A 23,626-nucleotide genomic window follows, 5' to 3' on the forward strand; every position below is an offset into this window, starting at 1 on the left:
AGGAAGTTATTTATATTTTATTTCAACTTGCTGAAGTAAGCTCGCTACAGAAGCACAGGTCAAAACCTAACACATTTGAATGACTAATCTTGATAACTGACTTTAGACACACAAAAGCAGCTTCTTTTATTTTATAAAATAAAATTAAAAATCTACATAAAGTTGAAAAAAAAATTAAAAAAGTAAAGATGTGCCTGAAACAATTTACTGCATCTTGAGCACGTTTTAAAGAGATGCTTATAGCCCCTTAGCTGGTATTTGTGAAAAATCATTTCACCATGATATTTAACCATCCTTCCAGTAGCAATTGAATGGCATCCCACAAAATCCACTGCCAAATTTCCATTTGTTACTTCACAGGAGATGTATAAACACAGAATTTGATGATGCAGAAGATACAAGCATTGGAGTGATAGTACTGGCTGTCATCTAGCAAAAATAGGTGTGACATGTGAGTGGTAACATTAGATGTCACAGTTTGCCCGTTCTTTTAAAGACCAGTATGATCTTCCTGAGCTGGAAGACAGAGAAAATTAGCTCACTACCAAGACCAGCTAGTTCCTCAATTAACATAGTGGCTCATCATCTTAGCCTTTAAAAACATGCAGGTAGTAAATCCTAAAACTAAGCAGTATTTTACTATCTAGTAAACTACTTTGATCTCATTGTTATTTTTATTGCATCAGCACAGAAGTTCTAGAGAGATGTTACACAAATACACATTCGAACCATTGCTGCTCCACAGATCAGAATCTGAAAAACAGAAAAATACCTATGAATGATAAGAGAAAGAGGTAAAAAAGAACAGAAGGTAGCCAAGGAGATCAAAAGCCATCCTTTGACCATACCACATCTTTTATGATACCAACACACACTATCCTCATCTCTGTCTGCTCACAAGCCAAAACCACTCCCCACCTAGCCATTAGATAGCAAGGTTTGCTGTTGTCAGTACGGAACTTTGTCCAGAGAGCAAATTCCAATAGAGAACAGGGATGGCCAAAGACTGGCCAGTATTGGCTTTCCATACACAGGGCATGGCACGCAACCAAGCGCAGCTGTAGGAGGCGAGGTACAAGCAGGGTCTGTCATCAGTGGCAGAGCAAAGAACCCCGACCGTACTGCAATCCAGCCGCTCTAACACCCTCCTCCTATTTAGGGTCACACATGAGGTCAGCCTAACCTGCTGTCTGACCATTATTCATCAAATTCCTGATCTTGATCCCTGGCAGCCACCCTTTGGATCCTGAGAGGTTTGTTGAACTTTCAGGGATAAGATTTATCTCTCTCATCCAAACCTTTCCCAATCCTCCTCTTTTTGCAGGTGGCACAGACACTGCAGGCTTGAGCACAGAAAACCTACCAGAAGCGATCCTATGATTTATTGCTTCTGATTTCTATCTCTTTTGTATCACTCCTTCTCTTTATTGCCTGGAAATAAACACTAACTTGAAAGGAAAAGAAAAATGGTCACAGACCAGTTTCTAGGATGGCTCTGCTTTTCAAATCAGAAGCACGTTGCGGAGGATTCTGGTGTGGGCCATGATACTGAAATGGCTCAGCTAATTGAGGCCAACCTCAAGGTCAACACAAATTGTAGTGTAGACATAAAAGCCAAGGACAAAAAAATAAAGAGGAAAGGCAGAGTAATATGATGCAATGAAAAATGGAGATCAAGAGAGACACATCAGAAAGGGAAGGCCATGTCCGTATCAATGGGCAAAAAAACTATTCTCAGGATATTTTCCTACGCGCAATCTACAGTGAAAACTTTCCATCGATGAACACATATTCTCAACAGGATTAGGACTCATGCTTACCTAATATATAGGACTGATAAGCTACTATGAAGAAATACTATCTGTAATTAAAAATTTTAATGAAGCAGTTCCAAAACAGGAAGGCCACAACAATTTATGGTACATTTCCTTGATGCTTAATAGGTTTGAAAAAGAGATTCTGGTGACAAGTTTTCAGCAATCTAACCCAGCTGCAAACACAGAATAGCCTTCTGAAGCCTTATACAGACTAATGTAATACATTTCAGGAAAAAAATTGAGATCAATATATCCATACATCATACAAGACTACACAGAACAATTCTGTACTGGGAAATACCAAAACCACTACCTAAATGGCAAAGCCCTATGAATTGCCATTGAAAGATGGCATGGCTTTCTGGGTCAGCTGAATTTGAATAATAGGGTGTTCTTAGCCCAAATAACCTATTGACTTCCATATATAACAAAGTAGAGGGACCCTTTCAAGTGCCTCCTAGATTTAGCAGCTGTTGCTCTGACACTGTCAGCAACGCATCCATCTTAATCACAGTACGATCCTTTCAACTTTTCCTTTTGAGGCTCTGCTTACTTCCTTCCACCCTTCAAGTCCCCTCATCTGCCCAAGATGTATGTCAGCTCAAAGCACTGTGTGAATACAAGTTAAAACAATATATCTGGTTTCTCCTGAATCATGCCTCTTTGTTTCAGCATATGATACATACGCATCTACATATTTTTGTACTTCTACATATCAGAAACCTATATTTAGATGCCTATGGGAGGTGCCTTCTGGCTACTTTTGTTTTCCTATTCTGATGCACTCTGCTGTAGCAACTCCCTGGTAGCTTCCCTTGTCCATCACCACAGCATTTTATTTTTTTATTCTCATTATTCTTTTTGATTTTTCTTTGCTTGAAATAAAAGACTCCATATGTTTTGCTCTTCTTTTATTGGAAAATGTTAATGCTGTGTACCAGAGGGCACAGTCAAATGAGGGATTGCCATTTGGACAGAATTATATACTCAAGTATTGCCTAGGGTATATCACCTGTATGAGTGCTTTAAGCAGATCTCAGCTTTGTTTCTGCCAGCATTTAAGGCAATATTTTAATGTTAAAAACAATATTCAATGCTTTCCAAGGGAATATTTGTTCCGTCAAACTCTTTCAAATTAACTGGTACTTAATGGCCTACAACTCATGGCAGATATATTCCTAGTTCTTAAAAATGTGACCCATCTGAATTATATCTGCTTTTAAAAGAAAGCTGAACCATATGCACTTTTAGATAATTTTAAATCATATTCAAACTCTTCTCCTCATTCGAGTTCTCATCTGAAAAATTGAAATACTACTTTAACTGTATAGGTCATAACAGTGTCAGGAGTGCCTTAAAAGGAGAGCAGTCCTCATATTTCACCAGTAAAGCACAAGAAGGCTGCACATCTGAAACAGCTTTAGTATACTGGGTAATTCACATTCACTAAGTGGATTAGCTGAAATAAGCATAATAAATGAAAGAGAATAAAATAAAAAACAATTTCACACTAAGTGAAGGCTTGACTTATAGGAAGTGGCAGCTCTGATGGCCCACGGCATAGAATTAGTTTTGCCACTCGATAATTTGACTGATTCACTCGAGTGGCCAGAAGAGGACATTTTCTGCCTGATTTCAGTGTAATCAAGTCACCTGCTCTGCGATTGCCAGGGCCAAGTCAACTGCACTCTGCTGCACCCCGCCTGTGTGCCCCGAGTAGCAAGAACAGTGTTTCTGCATATGTGTGCAGAACTACTGAGCTGTTAACGATAGTCAGATTTAGCTACATCTGTACATTAGTGTACTTTCATTTGAAACCATATATGCAATATGAAAATAATCTATTCCTTTAAGTCCCTTATTTACATAAAGTTTGGGGCTATTGATGGGATGTTCTCTCAGTTCTGTTACGTATACCAGTGAAGAGCTTATGCATTACTTTTACTTAGACAGAAGAGGTGACAGATGCAAATACAGGAGAAAAAGTAATTCCAAGAGACTGGAAATATAAATGACATTTACTGTCTTAATTAGAAGTGACTATGAAATTCTTTATAAACAATTACAGGAAGATTTTGTGTTAAATTGATGTAACACCCGTTAAATATAATTTTCCTCTTCATATATATATTATATAAAAAGACTATAATATACATGCCGAGATTTGGGAACGTATATGAACAACTTGCATGACAGGATGTCAGTTTTATTCCTGCTTTGCTGAACTGGGGTCACACTGATAAATGCAATATATGTGCTCATCTTTAAGTGTACGACTAGTTTCACTGGTTATTATTTATAGCTAACCTTTCAAAGTAATGATTGTATACTGCATGTCAGAAGAACAGAATTTTATATTCCTATTGAAAAGGATACTTTCTTCCCTTTATGCAAATATTAGATTGAGACTGCCCCAGTCAGGGGAGATAATCCACTTAGAAATATCATTATTATTAAAGCACATCCAATCAATATGCAAATGTGAAAAACAGTAATTAAGCATTTTATTTTTTACAATTGTGCAGCGGTAAAAACAAAGATACAAACATCAAAATGATTTAACATTTTCTAACCAATTTTCTACTTGACATATGTTACTGCATGATTCACCCACATTTTTCAGAATCAAAGTCCATGATCTGGCAAACTGAATCTGTTAATAAAATGAAAAGGTGACCTTGCTTAATTTAATAAGTCTGTGTAGAAATACTCTTTCAACATGTTAAAGAATTACAAAAAGGTTATCATAGCTCGCTTTCATGGGAGAGTACTCTACCTTTTCCAGCTCATTTCTCAGGCTTTTACTGTAATTCATTAGATTACATAAAAACAATGTAGATCATTATATTTAATAAAGGCTTTCCTTTCCTAATAAAATGTCTGTCATTTACATTCAGGCATGTATTATATAAAATGCTTCTCTTTCTGAAGTAAAGCTTTTCATATCCAAGTGAGGCAGGAACAGGAGGTTGGTAGCTCTAGGAATTATTTTTCTTTGCAAAGGATTTTCAGAATGAATTCAGTTTCTAGACTGAATCCTCCAGAACTCTGGTCCTACATTTATCTTTAAAATAGGTACAACCAACACGGTAGCAGCAACGCCAGTTGCTATCAGCATGCCTCTCTGCAAACTGAAGAGGTCTCTCTCTTCAGCAAAAGGAGAGTGTATGATACTATACTCATTAAGTCAGCTTGTTTTTCTTTACACCAATTAATGTTGACTGTGATAAAATAGTTTATACAATACAAATACATTTCCAGTGAAAACTTAATATGGTCCCCGTCACTTAATGAGAATGATCAGACAAAGAAATCTATTTTAGTTACGCTAGCTTCAAAATAAAAATGTGTGCCTCTTCAAAATGCTCAGTAAGATATGTTTCCTTTTCATCGTGAATCCTAATTTGTTGCCAGCACTTGGCATCGTGTTTTATTACTTGGGAAGGGCTGAAAGAAGAGCACATTCCTCTTGTGCAGGAGGAAACACCAACTGCAGCCACTGTACTTTCTATCTAGCAAAGGTCTGCTCCTTGGGAGATCAGCTATACAAGCAGCTTCTCCAGAAAGGACAGCGAGGTAGCCTCCATTGCTAAACTTGCTCCTCTCAATTTTCTGCACATACATAAAAATTATGCCAAAATCTTCTCTCCCAGATTAGCAGGGCAATTTTTCACTACTTTACATAGACAGACTCAAATTGTCCCCTCCTGATCACACACAGTATTCTTTCCCTAGCTTGAACATATTTACCATTTTGCTTTCAGCATACCAAGCTCTCCCTTCTGCCAAACCAACGCAAAGGCTAATCCAGAAATCAGCAGCAGCAAATGAAAAATTTCTAGTATTTGTTATCACTGCCTCAACTCCAGCAGAAATATTTTCAGGATAACGGAGAACCAGAACTAGCTTTTTGCAAATCATCATCCTCAAACAAGCAGGATTTCCAGCTATCACCTTGGGCTCCAAGTGCAAGCCACTCCCGTCACTCTGAGCTGCTCGATGTGGCTAAAAAAACCCAAATAACTGCCATCTTTCAGGTGACTTCCCAATCAGCAGCCATTTTGTTAAAATTTTTTCCAACTTTTTTTTCATAAAATGTGTTGCTTCTTTTCACGAACCCTAGTCCACACAAAACACTAAAAGAATGAAGACCACTAGGACAATCAAAAGGGAGTATTGGTTTGACAAAGACACTTACTGAATTCACAATTTTGCAAAAGAATCCTCATAGAACACGTTCTCCAAAATGCTATAGTAAGTAGCAGAACACTTATGTTTAAGTAAACAAGTAATCTCATCCAAATCAATGGGATTATTTGTTTGCCTAATCTTAAAAACATACTGAAGTATTTCACTTGTTCAGAACTCCAGAGGTCTGTATCACAAGGACTGAAGCACAACAGCTGTTAAATTACATTTAAAGTACTTAATACCTGACCAGAATTGTAACTATGGAAATATTTGGATTTAAGTATAGTACATGGTTACTTTTTAATCCAGTGAGATTCATTCCCTAATTTTTCTGAACAATTTGCAGCAGTGTGGTTATACCAAGAATTTTGCCAAAATACAGCCTTACAAAGCTTTCCTTCAGGAAATCACATTACTCAAATCTAATATAGATCCGAAGGCTGCATTTTAAGGAATATTATTTATGTAAATGTAAATTTTAGCATTGCAAATAGATGATGATGGATCAATGTTTTTCTGCAACCAGAGTGCATTATCCAGCCAGTTACAATTGTATCTATTTAAACAGTTATACACAGTTACCTCTCAAAGTCATAGGAATAAAAATTCAAATGCGTGTAGGTATCTTGAGCTTAACAGGTCTTCTGAAATACTGCTGGATAAATCTAAAGCAGAGTAGGAGTATCAGTGGGGATCTACGCTCCTTGTCTCTGATGTTGTATGCCATAATATTCCAATTTCTATTGTTAGCATAAAATATGCTTCTTTTAAAATGGAGAATCATGAATAGGCCTTATGTCACCCGAGGTAACAGTCCAGAATCTGAAGATGCTTGATTTGCCTACCAGAGTATTATCACCCTACAGTGCATTTGATGATCCTTGTAACCAGCTAAATCACAATAAGCCATTCTCCATTAGCATGAATGTAAAAGTTTTTCAATGACAATATAACTTAAGTGAATCCAAAAAACAGCTTCCTACATTAAAATGCAAGACCGTACAAGATGCAGTCAGTCTGGGATTCCTACACAACCACTCTTAAGGCATTTAAATACACTCGCTGTGACAGTGGTTAAAGGTACCAAATGGAAAACATTTCAGACTGTAACTATTTGTTCAACTTAATCATGTTATTGTAAAGGAAAATAAAACCTAACAGAAACTATTCAATTACAACAGTGTTGTTATTGCCAAAACAGTCCTCCAGAAAACAAAGAGCGCTGAAGATAAATGTTTCATACCTCCTGATACTATTTTTGACTTGAAGACATTTCTTAATGATGACTTAAAGGAGCTAAAACAGTTTCAAAGTCAGTTAAAGATGCGACAGAGAGCAGCAGACAGGCATTATGATTATTATAGACCTCAATGCCATCAAACATGAGGCTAACAGAAAAGCTGGTAGTAAAGAATGACACAGATCATAAAAACAGATAAAAACTTAGTGATTTTGCTAACTCTGTGATACTTCAGCCAGCTTTTTCAAACGGTTCCCTTCCATCTGCAAATCAAGATAAATTCAGCACATACCTGCCCTGAGTGTCAAGACAATACAGTCTTAATTCTCTCAGTGTGACCACTTTGTTGAACACTGTCATCTCAAAAGATGTAGGAACTCAGTAGGATCTGATTTTTAAAAAGTTCTGTGCAAATGCTTAAAAATAGAAGTATATTACTGAGTTTCACACTTCTCGGACAATAATTAGTAGCTGAGGCTATGTGTAAATTAAATTTATGACAAGGTTAACCCTTCAGTAAATTCTCAACAGCTTTACCTATTCCTTTGTCAAAAATGTAATGTCCCACTCAGAAAAAGCAGACACTAAAAATGGATCCCTAAAGAAAGATAATATTAAAAGACAAAAGGAAAGAGAGGAACCAAGTGACTCATAGTCACCAAGTAGAGTTTTTAGATTATCAGAACTCTACTGAATGGCTGTATTTTAAAGAGTAATGATATGATCCTGCATTCCTCATTCACTCAAATTCATGCTCCCTTCAGCACAGAAATTTGCTGGCATGAGATGGGGTGGTACTCAATCATGCAGCATACATGGTCTTTAATTTTAAAATCCAGTTAAATAGATGTTCTAACATCATTTTTTATCTCAGAACATTTCATGATAAAATAAAAGAGTGAGCATGTAACTTATTTGTCAGCTTTACTGTGTAGTGGATAACTTTCCTATGTTACTCACACAAGCTTTCATTTCCCAAAGCTATATGCATTCATTATGACAGTAAAAATGAAGAGTTGCTAAAGAGATGTATGCATTTTTATTATTGTTTGAAAAAATAGATCTTTCTACAGTCCTTTGAGCTTCTGAGTGTGTGATTTGTATAAAATATTTCTCATTTTGGGGACACACCAGATGGAGTGCAGGGCACTGTGGGATATGCCATTTATCACAATGACAGTGCGTAGGTAGCACTGATCCTCTCACCACAGGGGGAAGCTAGAGCTGCAAATGTGGAGCAGCATTAAAAGCCCGACGAGTGGAGTTTGGCAACACTTGTACTACTCATTAACTTAATCATATTAATTTATTAGCCATATATATCAAAGTAATTCACTACTGAATTGTCACCAAGAACAATTTATAAACTGTTAACGTTCCCCATAGGCAGAGGAGTGTTGTGGCATCCTTAATCAGTATGTTTGCCTTTGATTGAAAATAATAATTTCTACCAAGCCAGGTAATGCCAACAATGACAAAGTCATGCATATGTTTCTTATTATAAATGGAACTTTAAAATGACATCTATGACAACTGAAAAAAAACCAAAAAGGATAACCGTAAACAGTGAAATGAGCCACAGAAATAGGATATGTAAACATACAAAAATGTTCAGTTAAGTGTGCTGAGAAAGGAAGGGGTTCCCTTAACGCTACAATCGTCTGCTCCTTGCTCTCCAAGGCTCCAGGACTCCTGCCAGCAGCTGCCAGCCACAGTGGCCCTACATCAAACACCCCAAGTGGTGAAATCGGTCAATAGATGTTCTGTAAAGTGACCCTGAGTGAATGCTTATTCTTCAAATAACAGCTGTTTCTTGGAAGCAGGTTTTACAATACAGAGAGGCAAACCTTCAGAGCCTGGTTTTGGCAACCCCAGTCTCTGAGCAAATGCTACATGTGGAGCAGATCCGCTGCCTCCAGCCCCGCCGTGCCCCTCCGTAACCCAACGTCCTTGCTGCTCCCGCGGCTCTGCTCTTCTGACCCTGAGCACATCTTACAGTTCCTCAGCCAGGAGAGACTGGCGGACACTGGAGCAACACCAGTCTCAGACAGAAATAAGGAGATGATCTGTGGGGTCGATGGCAGCCGGGAGCTCCCGCAGGCAGCTCTTGCGCATCAGCGAGGCTGTGCTGGCTGACTGTGTGCCCAACCTTGATAAACAGCAACTGGATACCAAAGACCTTGAAAGCCTCTAGTCTCACTCATTCGCCTAACAAGGATATACCAAATTAAAGTGCCTAAAGACTGCAGATACTGCAAATACTGTTTTATCCTAGCTTTTCTGTAGAAAGAGTAAGTGGCTGCTGGTATCGCTACTTTATTGAAGTAACACATAAAGTTAGCATACTCCTGTGGCCAATTCTATTTGAGTCCCACAATGATGTGACTTTGTATATCTATTAAAATATTAACTTCACTAAAATATTAATTATATGAAACTATTCGGTTCACAACAGCTTCCCTTAACTATTGATAAGAAAAAACTATACCAAAAAAATACTCGTATCTTTATAAACATGTCAATATTTTAATTACTACGTTCTTAAAAACTCTAGACAAACAGCGAATATAACAGTGTCTATTTTAAAAGTGTGTTTATTAAATAAAAAAGGATCACTTCAAGGAAGGTGAAACTAATGTAGCTGGTAATGAAAACATCAGTTTATCTTACACATTTGGAAATGCAGGTGGTTTGCTTCTGTCACCTGGGCAGACCCATGTAAGAAAAAAAGCAGAGACCTGATGATAGATGCTAGCGGCAGGTTTAATCGGGAGGCATTAACACCAGGAAGAGCCTCAGACATCCTGCCCACCTGCGGCAGCACCAGCCACAGCCTCTGTATACAGTATGTTCCAACAAGTTTCCCCTACCACACAGTCATCACCTGGGGGTGAATCTCTGTCTAACCTCTAAATTCTGAATTCTCCCGCCTCGCATCCACCAAAGGCCACCAAAGTTGAGTGTCCATTTGAAAATGCCTTGTTTTCCTCTTCTAACACACGGTTCCCCATCAGTCAGGCTTCCTCCCATCTCCTGCACTGAGCACTCCGCAGCCCTCGGCCCGAAATCCTCACTGCAGTCTATCCGCTGACCTATACTGCACATACCCCGCCAGGGTACACTGGATTAGGCCTACCAGGTTGCTCACAGCTCTGGATGGCAAGTCTCAGAAATATAAAATGGCAACAGAAATGTTTTGAACAGGCTCGTGTCCACCTTCCTTGCACCCAGCCTCACCACACCTCTCCAGCACCCCATCAGCTTCTGCTGCACGATTCCCAGCTCACGTGCAGTCAGAGAGATGCCCATCCTACCACTTGAAAACTGCTCCAGAAAGCAGGTTTGTGCCCTGTACCACAGTCTCACAAAGTTCTAGTGGCAGGACGATTTTCTTCATGATCCACCCTCTCCAATACCTTCAAAACAAGACGGAGCAGCCCCCACAATGGTTTTATTGAAATATTAGTAGCCATTCCACAAACTGAATACAGAAAAATTGCAATGAAGACTTCATATAGTGGTTTTCTAACCTTTTGAGAGGACAACCTAAATGAAGGGTAGGAGGACTGAAGTTGGCATGGATAACTATCAAAAGATCCAACTACTCTTTCAGCTTCATTCCTTATCAACAGTTTTCTGAACGACTGGCTTAAAGCAATTCAGCTTCTCTTCACACAGCAAACTACCGCTTCAGACCCTTGTCCTGGTTTCGGCTGGGACAGAGTTGTCTTCCTAGCACCTGGTATAGTGTTATGTTTTGGATTCAGTATGAGAAGAATGTTGATAACACGCTGATGTTTTCAGTTGTTGCTGAGGAGTGTTTAGACTAAGTCGAGGCCTTTTCAGCTTCTCATGCCCAGCCAGCAAGGCGGCTGGAGGGGCACAAAAAGTTGGGAGGGGACACAGCCAGGGCAGCTGACCCACACTGGCCAAAGGGGTATTCCATGCCGTGTGATGTCACGTCTAGTATATAAACTGGGGGGAGTTGGCCTGGGGAAGATTGTTGCTCAGGAACTAACTGGGCATCGGTTGGCGGGTGGTGAGCAATTGCATTGTGCATCACTTGTTCCATATATTCCGATCCGTTTTTTTATTATTATTGTCATTTTATTATTATTATCACTATTAGTTTATTCCTTTCTGTTTTATTAAACTGTTCTCATCTCAACCCACGAGTTTTACTTTTTTTCCCCGATTCTCTCCCCCATCCCACTGGTTGGGGAGGAGCGAGTGAGCGGCTGTGCGGTGCTTAGTTACTGGCTGGGGTTAAACCACAACAACCCTAAAACTTCCTTGAGAATCTATTGCATAATTAAGTCCCAACTGTCTTGTTAAGATACATTGATGACAAAGACTTGTACTTTAATAGGAGATAAAGCCTTTTTTTGTTAATGTCACGTCATCACACTGCATTGTTTGAAGGACTGAGCCTTTCATGACCATCCCTCTGTGACATCCAGGATTTTTCCTTTGCCCTCACAGCAGGCAAGGGCACCACGCTGATTTCCACATTTCCTACATGAACACAAGAAGGAAAACACTTTCTCCTAAGTTAACGTAAAATGGACAGCACTTAAGTATCAGCTCTTGAAGGATGCAGTTTGGGCACGGTTATTGTGCTGTTTACAGAAGCCCTTCCCAGTGGTATGCATCCCATACACACCACCTCACCTTCCTCGATCACAGCAGTTTTAACCACCCTGCTGCTCTAGTCTCATTGTAACTCAAATGTTCCCATTCCCCAAAGGTGGAAGGTACCTACAAATATTTAAAAAGGTCGAGGCTTCACTTATTACCTTCACAAATTACTTATGTATAAGAGTAGTTGTAGTCCACTTTGCCAAGAGGTAAAAAAATTACGCTCTATTCTGGGAAATGCAGTATGCCTAATTTAACTACCCGTTTATTATGTGAAAATGACCATGTAAACTGAGCTGACACAAACCAAATGGGTGATGAAAATAACAGCACATTTCAAGGAGTGGAAACACAGATGGCTCACTCAAGTCTGCAGGAAGTTACTAATCATCACTCTGTAATACCCTCTACAGACAGATCTGTGAGCTCTGCAGCCAGAACAGCAACTTCTTGAGACCTATCCATCTAACCAAGAGCTAGCCTGGATGCAAACTCCTTCTCTTTTAACTTGACAGAAGACTAAAGAGAAGGCAAAAATGAAAAAATGCAATGGATAGATGAATCATGCTGCATTTGCTGATGTGGAGTCTGTTACTAAAATGAGTTTATCTGAAGAAGAAAACAACTCAGACACATTAGAAAATGAGGTAGTCACATAAGAAGAGCAAGAGTGACTTTTTTTTTTTTTTTTTTGAACAACGTAGGCAGATTAACATAACCATCTGCATATCTGTGCTGTAGGAAGAACTGCCAAGATCAGACAGAGGGATTATCAAGGAGTGGACAAGACGACGTTAAAAAAAAATTAAAAAAATGCTTTGGGCAATTACCCTGCAGTTAGAGGAAACAAGTAACCAAAGAAGTCACCAAGAGGTAAAGAGCCATTCTTGCCTCCATAGCAGCATCCACTCTACGGGAAGGGATGGATCCAGCCCTACCATGCTGCAAACCCTCCTCAGTCTCTGCCCCAGCCTTGGTCCCACAGCCATCTGAAACACTGTGTGGGAACAGAGAGTGCTTCATGCAGAAAGCCCCCCCTAAACCAGCAGGTCACGGAGCAGGGGACAGCCAGGGGCAGGGAACAGATTCAGTTTTACATACAAATGGTGTGGGCCGAAACTGTCAGAACCAGAGGAAATTATATGCAAGTAAGATCATAAATAACCAAAGTAAAACTTACGCAGTACGTAACAGGTTAATAACCCTGCAACTTTTATCCCAGTCTGTTACCCACCACTCAGAAGACTGGAAGAAAAACCTCTGTCCTGTGAGAAGTGTTAAAATGCATTTTGTTCTTAGTTCAGACAAAAGGAAAGGATCCAATTGCCAGAGTTTTGAAGGCAACCAGAGCAAAGCAGTAAGTAATTAAGTGTAAACAGGTATAAATAAAGCTAATGGAGGCTTCATATCCCAGGTGCTCCATCAAGTTTACAACAGCTCAAATCCCCATTGAGTTTAGAAGTGGCTCTTTAGGCACCTTTCCTTACTCAGCAATTCCCCCAACCTTCACACTGTTCTTCCTTTAAGAACAAGATAAACAACTCAAAAACATCAGGAGCTCTGATTCCTGAGTGACAAGCCTCCACAGACTGTCAGCATGGAGCTGCCCTGCCATGGCTTGGTGGCAGGGCTGCTTCGTCTGTGGGGACCTGTCTTGTTCAGGATCCTCAATGACCCTGAGATGCTCTGGAAATGCACATTTTCTCCTGCCTACAAGCTGCTCCCAAAACTCTTTTTCAGCTACTCGAGGCACACACTCTGTGACTTTCGGCGCTTCGTCATGCAGAGGTTTTCACAGGCAGCTCTCAAGGTCAGGAAGGCGGCCACCCTGGGCCTGGGCTGAAAGACAGTCCCCCGGGGCCAGTCTTCTCATGCAACCCTCCGCGTGTTAAATAAAGTGGGATGTATCCTAGTCATCACTTCAGACTCCAAACAACTTACAACAGTCTAGAAATTCAACTTAAAATTTTTTTATTCAAACTCTGTGATACCCAAAATATCTGTGAGACACAGAATGTGTCTGTGATACTATTTTACTGTGCATAGTCAGCACACTGAATCCTAAAATATTTCCCAATTTAAAGCAATATGGTAGTCGGCATAATTCGATGTCCTATTTGCAAACACACACAGGCTGGAAAAGTAATATGGAATATTTTGGATTTCTGACAAGACATTACCAATGCATAGTGGCTCTTGTGCTTTCTTGCCCACTGGTAATAACATAAAAAAACACCAAAGGCATGAAATTCCTGAGCTGAGAACATGACAGAGCTACTAAAAAAAGACCCTCATTTATAAACTGCTCATAAGAATAAAACCACAGTTCTTGATCCCTGCCACATATATGAACAGTACATGAAGTTACACTAGCTCAGCTGTGGCGCCTGGCTCTAGCAAAATGCTTTCATGCTTTATTAACTACTTCAGTTAAGGTTACTGTGAGACTATTGCCTAAGAATGTTCATTCCCACTTCCACAGTGATAAAGGTTATTGGTTCACTGTGAAGTCCTTGTGACACTTGGAGTTGTAGGAGAAATTAAACATCTCAGCTTTGTTATTCCCCTGAACACTGAGACCCGCTGAGGCACTCAGTTGCAGTGCAATAGGTTCTGCAAGCAGAATAATCTGCAAGTTCAAGACAGAAGTCGCTATACTCCTATTAATCATTTTTTTTTTAATCCTGCTTTCCCTGTAAGATGTTCTATGACTTTATATTCTGCTGAACACTTCACTAAGTTTGGTTATTATGGAGATACAATATATTTAGACTGGACTTTGACAGTAATCTTAAAACTGCTAAGCCTGTTGAATATTTAAACAATTACTTTTACGAATACAGTCTGTTAATATAGCTTTATTACCAAAATAAACTTACCTTTAGCACACATCAATTAATAAAAAATTAAAACACTCACCAGCATAGCACAAGATTTAATTTAAACTCTATTAATAAATTAATGAAGTGAAATAAAATACTATGCATTAAATTATGTTTAGGGCTTGTTTATAACTTCACATATTTTCATGCTAGTTCTTCCATATTATGATATTGAATGCAGATTGTTATTGTTAAAGTACAATCCACTGTGGCAATGCGGATTTATCCACTTTTCAAGTGTTTCTTCTATAATTCGTACAAGCATTTCTCTATCTTCCCAGCATACATTAATGATGTTACAATACAATACACATTAGCCACGCTGCTCATATCCCATGAGAACTAAAATACACATGCATTTGAAAGGAAGAAATGCATGCTACAGGGTTCTCTGAGACAATCGTTCATTTTCTCTTTTTTTTTTTTTTCTTCTTTTACGAAAATAACACATTTAATGGAATTTCCTGTAAGGAAATTACAATTAATAAAGAACTAAATTATAAATCCATTAGATTTCACTCACTGCAGCAACAAAACAGAGTTTTCATGAACACTCAAAAAACCCAATAATGTAACCTCTGGTAAAGCTTGAAAAAGCCCTGAAGGACAAGGCAGTTAGATCAATATTAGTTTATTTTAACTGCTGTGCAGTATGAAGAGATGAGGCTGATCATCTGATGGATTTTATTACCTGTCGGAGAGATAAGTCCTGGTGATAAGAGGCCTGGAACTCCATGGGGCAGAAGACGCGCATTTTCTTGTATCGCAACTCCTAGTGAACGCTTGGGGGGTCTTCCTGGTCGTGAGCTGATGAAATAAGAGGATAAATGAAAACACATTTTCTTTTTGAAATATTTGCTTTCTACACATAGTATTGATTTGTATAAAATATATGAACCATCAATGATATTAGAAATTCTTGCCTAGGAAAAAAGAAAAATAAGTTGATCAAACATACAAGAATTGTATAGGTTTCAAATGAACTAACAATACACTGCCAAACAGCACCTATAGTAAACACAGTCAGGAACTCAAAGTCACATGAATAACTAGAAAGCTAAGATTTTTTTTTTTTTTAATCTGCACCACAAGACGAGGAAGAAAGCAATCCATATTTCTACCCCTATTGTACCATTACTTTGCTAATTAATAGCTTTTTCTTAATATGACTATCTGTAAAATGGATCTCAAGAAATTCACACGCATGTGTAACTCACATGTAAAGTCTTGAAAAATGCAATTAGATGCATTACTCAGCTCACAAGCCAGGGTTTATATGGGTTGTGGATTAATGATGCAATGACTACAGGGATGCCAGAGCTACTGAGACTGGGTGCACCAGAATTTATTAGCTCAGACCCTGCGCTGGATGAATACAGCCACGCTGCTTCTAGCTGCCGCTATGAACCAGCTCAGGGCTGACCAGACATCTCAGCCTGGCTGACTAGGCTGCTTCACAGAAGGCACATCTACATGTACCTCTACTACCCATACAGTAGCCAAGCTTTTCCATTATCCAGGGCTTCCATGACCTCAGAGGTGGCTAGTGGAAAAGGGTCACAGCAGTAACTGCTCCAAAGACTGGGCCACACACCTGCTTGACAGAAAACTAAAAGTTGTCCTGCCTAAAGACGAGAAGTTGAAACCTTGAATGCAACATAATCTTAAACCTTGCCTTCTGAATCACAGCACGTAACTGCCTACTTCTGATGATGCAGCAATAATTTAACACTGAGCTTTTCCAAAACTGACTACTTATCTTTACGGACTGATTGGTGTTTTCAATTATTACAGATAGGTTAAACCAAGGATGTTAGCCCAACCCGTCAAAAATCTCACCGTCCCTTGACCACCTTATGAATTATGATTGCAGTTTTTACATCCAAAATGTTAAATGTCTGATTACAGACCTGTTACATTTAACTATCATTTTCAACTACCACATTTATCCCTTACATCAGTGTGTGCACACGTAATCATCCTACACAGCTGCCATCATAATACAGAGATTTACAGACCAAAAACCCATTTGAATCAACTCCTCCCCAAGCCAGCTAATAAAAATGCAACCTCTTTATGTTTGGAAAAGCATTGCTGCTTCTCTTTGGTCAAAACAAATTTTACTCTGTTGAGTAATAGAGCTTTTGACAAAACATAGCGAAACATTGTATAAAATAACTAAGCTGCAACAATGAATGAGGTCTGAATAGAAAGCATTTCCAAAATGCTTCTAGTTCACAAAGAAATTTAAGTTAAACTTCACTCTATCAACTTACAGTGGCAAAGCCCTCCATCAATATAAGACAAACTCTGCGTTTAAATGAAGACAACTTCCAGCAACACTACACAGAGGTACCATTAACCTGTTCATTTTTCACAGTGTTCTAGTGTTATTTTGTTTTACTGTACATCAAAGTAGCACAAAATCATTTTCTTGGTTTATTATTTTATCTCTATAAAACTATTCCCACTCTTTTTAGCTTTGCATTTGTCCATTTTGTATTTCATTTTATTCAGTACTTCTTCCATTTTTCTTTTTTATGCTTTAAGTTGTTTATCATACTATGATGGCTATGTAGTAAAGCCTACTACAAGAGCCCAGATTCACTAGGCTATAATAAAGTAAACCTAAAATCAGAGTATTTGAGTTTTGCAGGAAGTTAGAGGCACACATGCATTCTCTATTAAAATCACCTGCTAAAATCATCCACTGCACAAGAAGATTGTCTAACAGACAGTATTAGGCTGGTATGTGAGGGTTTTAAACAAAAAAGAATCGTTGCTCTTTTGATTTACAGAAGTCTCTGCTTATACATATGCATGTCTAAGTGCTTAGTTTGCACTTACTGTCTCTGAAAAAAATTACAAAACAGCTAAAATTAGCAGCTTTCTCCAGCAGAAGAGCTCAATCAACTAAACTACAAAACATTCTCTTCTCAAGCTCAAATACTAACAAATCTTTTCCATAGAACTCCGTATGTTGATATTAATCTAAGAAAAACATTTTTAAAATTAAACAAACAGTTTTAAAAGATTTTTATGAAGAGACATTTTATTTATAATTTGGGTTTTCAGGGGAAGGGAGACAACAGAGTTTCATTCCTGGTTATGCAGTTTTTGCACAGACAACATTTTATGTTAATAACTCTGTTGACTCTGAGCAGACAACTTGAAGCCCACAAGTTTACCAGATCAGATCTTAAGGCGTTTCCCAGCATACACTACAAGCAGAAGTGAAACTCCCCAATCTGTGGTTATGCACTGACCTGTACCGAACGGCCAAGGTTAAAGACAAGTTTTAGGAGATGATGAAAGAGAGGTTCGCACCAAAACTTACTCCGTTCTCTTTCAGAGTCCCACTGACTGCATTTATATCCTGCCTACTTACAGACGTAAGGCAAACACCATTGGGAAAACACAGCACTGTTTTCTCCGGGTTTTGGTGTCTTTTGGATTGTGGTCCTTTTGGGGAAGGGGTTTGGCAGACTCTGAAGGAAAAAAAAATTTGCATATGTCTAACCTACTCATGTCCTTTTAGTGACTATTACTATAAAGCACTAACTACTAGGGGCCAGATTCTGGTCTTTCTTACACAGCTGTAGCCATAATAATTTGAATGCAATTGTTCCCAGCTGAACCTGTTCAAATAAAATCAAAGTCCTTTGCCTCTAACTTAATGTTAGCTTTTAAATGAAAAACTCAAGGCTGGATGCTACTTATAGCTGACTGTCATTCATACAACACCTGCAAAAGAACCATTTGAGTCTTCAACACTGTGTTCTGTAGTTTACATAAGAACCCCTTTAATGCTGTATGTCTGGTTCTGAATCAAGGAAATGAAGAGAAGAGCCTCGCAGCATTCTGATACGCTACTGCTGAGTCTGCAGCAGGTACCCCACACTTCCAGCTAGATTGCCTGGAAATGACCAGAGACCGCGTCACCCATCACGAAGCAAGATCTTCTGCCTGGGAAGACACCAAAACTCACAGAAAGCACCTCGGCAGCATATCTGAATCCAAACACTTCCAGTCCCGTTTTGGCCAGAAACAAGTTTTCTGGCATTTTTGTTTAAATGTGAAACCAGAAATTTCATAGAGAGAGAATACAAATGTTTGCTCTAAATCCTATTTTTTTAATAAGATGTACACAAAGGAAACAAAAACATTAGCAGATTCAAAATTTTTATGGGATTTACTTTATGTTGTGAATATGCTGCGGTCAGGGCTAGGGCTGGCATCACCAAGCAATGAAATCTCACTGCTCTGTCTCAACACCCCCAGTACCTAGTATGCTTCCTATCATCTTATGAAGTCTAGAATTCTGACTAATTTCACATTTACTGTGTAAACATATCTAATCTTGACATTTCAGGGAAAATTGCTACTACAAGCCTTGAACAGAAATCATTGTATGGCAAGTAGAATTATCATCTGGGGAGAGTTAAGACATCGTTTGTGATTATGTAAGTATTACCATACAAATGCTAATAGCATTAGCATATAAATATTAATTTTATTTAATATTATTTCTCCTAATCTTTTGTCACCCTGCTCTTTCATTGCATTTTCTTCTTCACCTTTTCCTTTAGCTCATTCAAGAAAGTTATAAGTCCAAGAAGTGTAGAAAAATCTTTTCCTCATTGATAACCAAGGGAGCATAAACAGGAATGATCAGCTTCAAACAATTTTAAATGCGTTTCTTTGAGATTTTAAAATCTCTACATACATTTGATATTTGCCATTAGTAGATCTTTGGGAATGTAAAATGACTCAATTCTAAATTAGATGCTACTTCAGTTAGAAACTGCTAGTTTATAGATATCTCTTAAATACATTTTAAAGTACAAGAGTTATGGTCACAAGTGAAGACCATGGAGACTAAAACAGAAGTGCAATACTGTTTCTCACTAACAAATTTATTAATCTTATTCTTTTTACTAATTAATGCAAATAAATTGGCCAGCTCAAAGTTTATACTGATTAAAATTCTATTAGTAACTCTCAAAAACAAAACCAAAAAGCCCTCAGGTCATCAATTACTTGAAAGCAAAGATGATTGGAAGTTTTGGGCTTTTACCTTTTTTTTACACTACGGTTATATAGTCATTCTTGTCACCCTCTCCATCCCACCCCTGAAAAATCACTAACTCTGAAAGAGAAAAATTAACTAATCTGAATGTCGTTCATTTTTGTATTTTGCTTGGAATTAAATTTGTCAGAGACTAAATTACATTTTAAGCAGTATATTTGACACTCAAAATTTATCTAGTAAAACGTTGAGAAATCATTCATGAATGTCTGTTTTTCCTTTATTTTCTACTCCTGTTGAGAGCTAATTTTATTATTTTTCCTCTCAAAGTTTTATACATTACCTAGACATCCCAAGGATTTTTAATTTGTATCAAAACATAGAATAAGGCTATTTCTGTGATTTTGTTAAAATTACTGATCAGCTCCATCTTTTATAACTCTATTTTACACTCATTATAGACAACTATATTTCATAAAATCCACAAATTCATCAACACTTTGTGAAATGTAATTAATCAGTGGAAACATACAGCACATCACTGTTGATGTATGATAGTGCTCTACTTTTGTGCTTTTAAATATAGGAGATTTACTGGAATCAGAAGTGAATTTGCATATTAATCAAGACAAATAAACATGTGGTGATTTAACTAGGAAACTGTTATTTGGATGACAATTTAATCAGCACAGGTTGAAAGGTCCATCACTGCAGCATCCTGTTTCTGCTAAAATATTGATTGCATTACTGATTTCAGTAATGCTTTATTTTACAGGGCACAAATAACCATGTAATTACTCTTTAATTGAATGGTAATTGCTTGCTGGCAATTATTTGTTAAGTTTTGGAGTTTAATTACTAGCTTATTTGTGTTTTGTGAAATAAAGTGTTATGTATTAGTAGCCCAAAACATTTTCTGTATGAATGGTCTGTCAAAACTAGAAAAGTAAGTTATAATGGTATACATTTGACAAATAACACTATAACACTAAAACTATTATTAAAAGGATCAGATGAATCTTTGAATGCTTTCCCTTTACAAAATTAACATTAGATGTAACATTTGTAAGATAAATGGGGGAATACTGTACCACAGAAGCATGATTTCCTCTGGGGTCTAGTCCACCATTTAGCATAATTTATCCTGATGCTTTGCTTTTCATTCTCTGGGCTTCTTTAGAGGAACTGAAATAGTATCCTATCCTCTTGAGAGCAAAGAATAAACCAAGTAGAAATATATTTCAACAGTACTTCATATTTCTGCAACTGAAGTGGATTACCACCAGCACATTATCTTAGCAGCCTATAAACTTTGTAGACTTGGCAGTTAGCTAGATAACAAGGGAAAGCATTATGTCTTGCAGTGTCAATGAGATATGACACATTCTGTGATATATTTATTCCAAGTTGTGATAGATGAGGTACCCGATACTTTGATCGTTAAGATTTGAATTTTACTTCTACACTTTTCATTTTTGTCATCAACTATTTATGAATTGGCAGTAGGTAGTCTAGCAAGGACTGCTGATTTTGTTTTTTCAAAAGATATCCAGTTAATAAATTAATTATTGATTCCACGAAGCTTGAGCTATTTGGTATAAAAATGTGCTAGACTTGTGATTTAGGAAGCTCTCATATGTATCACAGATTTCTTCAATAGCAACATATTTTATTAGGCTTAAAGGAGAAATACAGAAGTACTATATGACATGCTGCGTAAATTGCTCTGATAATAGTGGCAGTAACTGGTGCAAGTACCCAGAAGTAAAAAAAAAAATAAACCAAAACCCCAAAAACAAAACCAAAAAAAAACCCAAACCAACAAAAAGACCACAACGACAACAACAACAAAACAACCACCAAAACCCACAATCTTAGTTGCTTTCCTGAAACTGGAACAGGAAGCACAAATTAAAATTTTGCTGTCCTCAAAGATCATGAAATACCTCATACTGATTGTGAAAGGTACTCTTTGAAGCCTTTACCAATAAACGTACCATCTTGATAGTTCGAGTTAAAAATATTTCCTATTACCCTACGATTTCTAGTTGTAGCATGGATTTAAAATAATCTCTTTACTTTGGCATTTATTACAACATTTCAAAGATGCCAATGGTAGTTAAACTCTACTTGACCTTTCAGTGTTTAAGAAGAGAAGCAAACTCTGACCTCCCAGCAACCTGATTCTGTCTCCTCTCAGCACTGGCAAACTGATCACTTGTCTAACCATTGCAGGACATTGGATCACCAGCCACATCAAAGGCAACAAGAGCCAATTCAGCAGGAGGAAAAAAGTCATCCATGCAAAATGGGCAATTAACATTAATCATACATGAAGTTGTTTGAGCTGATAACTAGAACCTGGTCCCTATGGCAACTCTCATAACAGTGCCTACACCGGCAGGAGGAGAGCCACAGCTCATCTTCCATGGGCTCAGAGCACTCCCTTCTCACTTCAGCGGACAGAAGGAAATTGTGGAGAAAAGGTTGACACTCCAAACCAAAATCTTCCTACTCGATTCTCTGGGGTTTTTCAGTGAAGAAGGTCCTTAACATCAGCCTCAGTGAAAATGTCAGTGGAAGTTTGTTCCTAAAGCATCACAAATCTGAACTTTTTTTCTGTCATTACAAATTGGTGTTACTGTTAGAAAAAAAAGATTCCTTAACACTGAATTATTCAGAGCCGGGACTGAAGTGGATTAGAACTTTATTAACTTTACCATTAAGAATGGTAAGTAGCACATTGTCATTGTGTTCTTCCTAAAAATCAGGCATTAGTGAAAGTCCAGTATAGATCTGAATAGTATCACCTGTATTTCCCTTATCAAGAACTAGGATGGTAAGTTCAGAAACTTCCCCATCAACACAAGCTGTGTACACAGCAGCGACAGCAAGCGAACAATTGCACTGGTTGACCCTCGTCTGTATGGCCACTCTTTCCCTTTTAACGCCCAGCTCACGGCCCACAGATGGTTTCTCATGCGCAGACATCTAAATTGGTACCTACTCCAGACTCCAGGCTGGTAAAACAGGCTGCCTCGGGGCAGACCTGCTGCACCTTCCCAAGTACTCCTGACCTGCAGCAATCTTTCTTCCAGGCCAGGAGCACTTTAGCACACGTGATCTCCACTCCATTCGGGTTCTACCAGTGCAGTCAACAATGACATGGAGGAGTCGGAAGCGTGATTCACCAAGCCTGTCACCAAGGTCCACACTCTCCTGAAGCTACTGCAATGAGTTTTGGTCCTTGGGGGATGAAGGCCTCTCAGCCACACAGCTTACCCACCCTCTACCTAATCTTTTCCTTACTTTTTGTACCAGTCCTATTCCCATCCCACCCAGTTCACTTCATCCAATCCCTCTCTCCCACATTTGACCATTGTCCAACCTTCTGAATACTTCTCATTTTCTGGTCTTAACCCGTCCATCACTTCTATCTTCCAGACCGTAGCTACCTTTAATTGCTTCCCTCCCATCCTCCACCTCTTGCCAAACTCCCAGTTATCCTCTGTTCCTGGTCTCCCTCTCTATGTTTTTTGGGGCGAGTTCCCCACCCCACTGAGAGCAGCTCCAGTGCTAACTCCTACTATGAATTTTATACTTAATAAGGAGGAGAAGGGATGCCTAAGCCATACCTCAGCATGTAAGCCGAGACAGCCACCTGCCAAATGCTTTCTGCCTCCTCCTTCACTTCCCTCCCCTGGGAATTGTGGGGAGCGGCTGATGGGATGAGGGAAGGTGGTCTCTGAGCAACCCTGCCTGCTCCTGGCCCAGGGCCTGGCAGGACAGGCAGGTGGTGGAGTAGAGGCTGTTCAGCACAGCACCAGCA

The 23,626-nt window shown here is 38.6% G+C and overlaps 1 protein-coding gene across 5 annotated transcripts in view; it reads right to left on the reverse strand.

Moving 5' to 3' along the window:
• The window catches only part of DACH2 (dachshund family transcription factor 2), a 313,627-nt gene that overhangs the window by 137,960 nt on the left and 152,041 nt on the right, over nucleotides 1–23,626 (reverse strand). For all 5 annotated transcript variants that reach the window (XM_075053842.1, XM_075053841.1, XM_075053843.1 and 2 more), the window contains exon 2: nucleotides 15,460–15,575. In XM_075053842.1, coding sequence (XP_074909943.1) covers nucleotides 15,460–15,575 — 116 coding nt within the window. The remainder of the gene's footprint in view (nucleotides 1–15,459; nucleotides 15,576–23,626) is intronic.

The sequence above is a fragment of the Buteo buteo genome, chromosome 22 (genome assembly GCF_964188355.1).
Source record: "Buteo buteo chromosome 22, bButBut1.hap1.1, whole genome shotgun sequence".
NCBI classification, from domain to species: Eukaryota; Metazoa; Chordata; class Aves; order Accipitriformes; family Accipitridae; genus Buteo; species Buteo buteo.